This window comes from Convolutriloba macropyga, chromosome 7 (genome assembly GCF_964194025.1).
Source record: "Convolutriloba macropyga chromosome 7, txConMacr16.3, whole genome shotgun sequence".
NCBI classification, from domain to species: Eukaryota; Metazoa; Xenacoelomorpha; order Acoela; family Convolutidae; genus Convolutriloba; species Convolutriloba macropyga.
The window spans coordinates 53,382,988-53,388,987 of record NC_134474.1 but is presented as its reverse complement, the minus strand read 5'-3'; the positions used below and the strand labels follow the sequence as shown (position 1 = coordinate 53,388,987).

General features: G+C 39.0%; 1 protein-coding gene across 1 annotated transcript in view; it reads left to right on the top strand.

Annotated features, from left to right (window-relative positions):
- Positions 1-826: 826 nt before the first annotated feature.
- The window catches only part of LOC142343157 (eukaryotic translation initiation factor 3 subunit M-like), a 44,715-nt gene continuing 39,541 nt past the window's right edge, over positions 827-6,000 (top strand). Inside the window, exons 1-2 of the mRNA XM_075394853.1 lie at positions 827-1,209; positions 4,710-4,847. Coding sequence (XP_075250968.1) covers positions 860-1,209; positions 4,710-4,847 — 488 coding nt within the window. The 5' untranslated portion in view covers positions 827-859. The remainder of the gene's footprint in view (positions 1,210-4,709; positions 4,848-6,000) is intronic.

Genomic DNA, 6,000 nt, shown 5'->3' with positions numbered 1-6,000 from the left:
AAAAAGTTTTTGTTTAGGTCTTACTATCTTTTTGAGACTGCAGATCTACGAAGCTATTGCGGATTTTTTCTGGAAATCTGCCAGCTAAGTTTTAAAATTTGTTTGCATATGTATCAACTGATTTTAACATTGAGTTTTTCAGCTTGTTTTTGCTGTGCAATATGTGTGCGTAGCTGTTTGTTTAACCTGGGATGAAATCCTTTGGTATACCACCTAGCACATTTTCTGTATTACATTCATTGAACAGACTTTGTTTTAGTCAACAGAGGGATCTTTTCCGTTTGTGCCCCCCAGCTTAGTGGGTGCATATTATTTGCATCCCCCAGACGCACGTGCCATATTTTTACCTGATGATTTACTATGTAATGGCACGTGCTCTGTAACTGGGGGCGCATAACGTATTGGGGGGCATAAACGAAAATGATCCCAACAGAGTTATAACACAACTGGTAAGTGGTTCTGTTTTTTGGGATCTTTTCCGTTTGTGCCCCCCCCCCCCAGTACGTTATGCGCCCCCCAGTTACAGAGCACGTGCCATTACATAGTAAATCATTATGTAGAAAATAGCACGTTCGTCTGGGAGCGCAAATAATATGCGCCCACTAAGCTGGGGGGCACAAACGGAAAAGATCCGTTTTTTGTTTTAACGATACTAAAAAAATCGTTAAAAATGTGGCTTTAGCGTATTTTATTAATGATGAAAAAGTGCTATTTTAGTGAATTTTTAGGGTTTTGTTTTTATCATAGAGTATTTGTAAATATAGAAATTGAGCGAATGCGAAGTGTGCTTGAATCCTACATTTACAATTACTTATTTCACAATTCTAGATCCATAACCTTTTGTTTTCAGAGTGCAATTATGAGTACAAATTTTATTGACTGCACTGAGCAGGAGCAAGCACGTGAGATTAGAGAGTTCCTCAAGTTTCTAGGAGCGGAAATTGAACTGACCAGCAATTCCTCTGACGTCACAGATATTGTGAACAACTGCAACGTTGTGTGGAAGTTAGATAGTGCAACTGATATTGAGTCTGTTATCAACAGTGTGGTGTCTTTATTGCTTCTGCTGCCCGAGGAGATTTTGAAGCCCAAGATTGGGGAGTTCTGTGAAGTGGTGGTGCGTGATGCAACTGAAAGCAAGAAGCTGAATTTGTGCTTGAAAATATTTATTGTACTGTTCCACGCATTGAGCGAACACAGCTCACTCAGGTTAGAGCAATGCTAACTACAGTCATGTTGATGAATTTGAAGTTGGAAATAGCACAGGCAACTCACATCAGATTGTCACTAAAATTAATTCTTTGATTGCTGCGAAGTAATGCTGTTCGAAGTTTTATTGAGCCACGGAATGAAATTAATTGAAACCCTTATTGGTGCAATGCTGGCGTTTAGAGTGATCTTTTTTTCCAGGTTTTGTCTGATCTCTAAAACTAGTACGACCATGTTTTTCAGTTATGAAATATTGAATAAGAGCGACTCCTAAATGCAAGAGCGGTTCCGAATGCCTAGGTAGAGCAATAAGTATTCATTTCAGTAACACTGCAGTGTAAACAGTAGAATTTTGTGTTTTTGCCTTTAGAACGCTTGAAGCTGGTCCAGACCTCTATAAAAATAGCAAAAGATTTGATTTGTGTTTCCTCTTGTTGGACGTGTACTGTTTTTGTCACCAGGAAGGTTGCTCTTTCGACTGCTTAGAAAGCTCACTCCGGATAATTGAATCATTAATCAATAAATATAATATCTAGTAAAGAATAGCCAGAAACAGATCATTTGAGTAATTTTAAACAATCCAAAAGTTAATTTTATACTACTAATTAATGGTCTCAGTAGCTATGTTACTAACCTGAGACTTATTATCCTCTCAACAAACAATTTTGGTTGACTTTGCAGTTTCCCTCGCTAGAACTACGCAGCTATGCTCTTTGGCAAAGAAATATCTGCAATAGCTACAAATTTTTTTAACTTGAAAACCAATTGCTGAGCTCGAGGGTTCTCTTTCGCTCTCTGATTCGCTCTGATGGTTTTTCTTGTGCCTAAGGGTACTCGACCTTGTCTTTTTAAAATTTGTTTTTTGTAACGTGTCTTTCTTTCTTTCTTTTTAGAATGTTTTAACCTAACGTGTAAAGGCAGCACTTTACGTACAGGTCTGGTCACAAGGAGCAGCTTATATTAACTAAATGTTTGCTCAGTTGGACCGGAATTCTGTGGTGCTCTCGGCTTTGCAATCAGGATTCTGCAAAACGCATGTTTCTTGCTCAACAACCCCCTATGCAAGAACATGCTTGCTGTTTTTTATTCCTTCCCTATTATTGATTTTCGTCTGATTTATCCTGCTTTGCTGCCCTTGAGCAATAGCAATGAATGTTTCAGTAAATTTTTAACCAACTTCTTGGTGACTGCAATGATAGTGAAAAGTTAGGTTTTCCTAACTCTTTTTCGCGTAGAGTTTTTCCTTGGAAAGTCGACAGTGGTTTAAGCTAACCAGTCTGAATCTTCAATGTTTATTTGTGATAGGCACAGTGCCTATGGTAGAAATTTATTTCGCGAGTCTAAAAAATCTTTAGTTGTCACTCCAATTTTTTTTAAGAGAAGGAAAAACATAGCCCGATTCCGGCAAGATTTAGCTGTGTTTACTCCACATTTGTTCAGGGAGTCACCAGTTACGTTTTGAGTCCAATTATGCGTGAGGAAATACGTTTTTTGTACCGAAAAGAGTCGCTGCATATTCCATTTATTGCACAATTGTTCGGTGCACCATCAGTCCAACTTTGATGTAAATGACAAGCTTTTCAGTAAAATTTTACAGGGGTGGGTTATCAAATTTGGAGAGACAAGCCAAACCTTGTGTTCCTCTGTATTTTTCGCTTCTCTAAATTGACTGGTAGACAACGATTTTTCTTATTAGTAGACTATCTCAAATATCAAACCTTACTCATAAATTTTTTTTTTCAATGAAAACATGGCTTTGAAATACTTGCGCCTACTAATTTGACTAATTTTGTTTGCGATATCTTTCAATTTTGATTTTCAGCCCTTAAAAATCAAAAAAAGTTCTTAATGAAGATGACTTTTCCTAGCTCGGAATCCGGAATTTTCCCGCATGATTTTTGTCACGAAAGTTTTTGTTGTACGTTCTATTCCTGTCTACGTTAATCACTAGTTGCCGGTTACTTCTTTGATTTCCAGAAAAATTGAAACTGGTGATCTAGTTCTTAAAAGAAGGTTTTTTAGTGTTTCCACTCCTTTTCGACATTTCGTTGTCTTGCCGAAAACACTACTTAATCGGTCCAACGGGAACACAGGGAACTTACAGTGAAGCAGTCAATCATAATGAATGGGTTTTTAGAAGTTCAATTTAACCGTTGTATGACTTCCGAACCAATTTTGACATTGAATGTTTTTGCTAAGCTTTTCCTTCTCATTTTCTGCTTTAATCAACTTTGGCTCACTGCATGCAGTGTCCTCTGTACTTCATTCTTAGTCTTTCTCACAACTTAATGTAGTTGCAAAGCATGTTTTGGTTTTTTTACGCAGCAAATTTCACTACAACTTACACTGCTCAAGTTCCTGCTGTTTGTTTACTTGAAGTAAATTTGTTCAAGATTGGCTCCAAAAAATTATTAACTACGAACTAATTATTTGCTCAAAATTCAAGTTTTAAACAAGTGTTCTTGGCTTCAGAGTTCTAAAGTCATGGTATAAGACAATTCTACTTAATTTTCCCAAATCCAATATGATTTGTAGCATGACAGAAAGTCATTGAGCGAACTTAGAGAAAACATTAATAAGATTAAATCGTCAACCCATCAGTCCTCTACCAATTAATTTTAAGAGTAAAATCGGGGTAAAACAAGGATTGCCTCATTTTTCTATTAAACCCTTAATATGGGTCAAAATTATCAGCGTTTTGAACGCCAGCTTGCAGATTACCGCCAAATTCACTGCTAAGTTCCGCCAGAGGTATAACACCTACACTCGAGTCATTGATTTTTCATTACTATTTGCTTATATTCGTTTTCTTGATATAAAATCGACTTAATTACTTTTGATTTTAAGCAACTATTATTTATGACGTTTCTGGCTAGAGTCCCCCTTCTTTTGGTTAAATGTTTGCCTTTTTGGACGTTTGGGCCTCCATTTTCACAACTTCGCATTTGGCAGCAAATCCTATTACATGCGCAGTGAAATTGAGAAGATCAAAACCAGATCTGCCGACACCTTAAAAAGCAATAAATTGTAAATTGTAACCAAAATATCTAACTGCACAATTCTCAACGCTATTTTTCGGTCATGTTTCTGGGAATTTGTTGAATTACAGGTTAGCCAGTCCGGTCTTTTGCATCATTGATTAGTCTCCTGAAACGAAAAAACCACAGTGTAACTTCATTGTTCACAGGTTCCCACACCATATAAAAGTCAATTTCATGAAAATATCACCAGTTTTTGTACATTCAGAAAACATTCCAAAGAGGTGTTTAAAATGCCAAAACCCGTATTGTCTCGGGGGGGGGGGGGGGGGGGGGGGTTCTCACTATATAAAATGTTCCGGCCGAAAAGCGATGTTTTCTGTGGGAAACTGCACCTAAAAATAATACCGCTATTATTGAGGGTTAAACCCCGCCTGTTAAAAATAACCGCAAATTCGCTACTAGCGTCCTGGTTCCTTATAAATCTTCGATCTTCCGGTACGTTTGCTATTTCTGTTACAGGTACCCAGTGTATATGAGCATGTTGACGTGTGCTCAAAGGACCGGACAGTTGCAGATGGTTGTGACTGACATTGTGACATTGAAGCTCTGGAGGGACTTCTGGAAGTTGACGGATGAAAACTGGCAGGCACTTCTTAGGTAAGTTCCCAACCAACACCCAACCATTGACCATCCTCTAAACAGCATTCTATATCTTGTTGGCGCTGAGCTTGCGTGGGAGAAAAAGCGACAGGACGCGGAAGATGGATCTTATTAATTGCTCTCAAACGAAGTTTGTAGCGATTATATTAGTCCTGTGGTCTTTGTAGGCGATTTTTCTCTTGACCGATTTTTTGTCTGACCCTTTTAACTTTTCGTCCTCAAAAAATGGATAAACAGGTAAAGGGGTCTTTCCCATTATAGCCCCGCACGAAAATATGCCCCCTCCCATTATGGTATGTTTACCATTTGATGGGGGCTATAGGTTATCTGACCACTAAGGGGGCTATAATGGGAAAGATCAAGGTAAAGCCCGGTGGGCATTAAGTGGCTGCGCAACTCTCTTAGAGCCTTACTAGTCTCTAAGTATGCGAAAACTGTTTTGAGGGGACAATTTCATGGTCACCTCCACTGCCACCACTCCGTCCACCCTCATCGACCTGGTGATTTGAAACCCCTCTCGTGTCCAGCCCTCCTAGCCGCATCCGGGCTCCTCATCACTTGACGTTAGTTGGCTATGCTCTATTATTGGGTCAGTATTCCCGAATCAGCCTTCCGACCTAGCTATATTTATGTGTATTTTTTGCCCTCTATCCACGCGCACACATGTTTGATCAACAAACCGAATCAACTATCAATGAGACAAACGAAGCAACTGCAAACATTTTACAGCCTTTGAGAAATAATTGATTTAGAGTTGAAAATGCGAGAAAAAGCGACGAATAAGTCTCTTCAGAGAAGCAGGCAAAACAGAGAGGCTTGCATTGTTGGAAAAAAGTTTCTTCTGACAAGCTGCCTTTAGAGGACATGGAGTTCAGAGAGCCGATTGCAGTTTGGATTGAATTGAAATAAGTTAAATACGAACCAATGATGTCTCATATTGGCTTGACCAATCAGAAGCCTGAAAAGTTAAACGACTACAGCTTCGACTGTCCTATGAGTGAACCGCAATACGCTTACCCGCGGGTAACGGTCAATAGCGGTTGGCTACGCACTTCACGCACAACAATCAAAGAGCACTCCACGTTCAGTAAAACTCTTGATCGAGAACTTGACGCGCGATAAAACCAGCAGCAACAGTCAACTCCTCAAG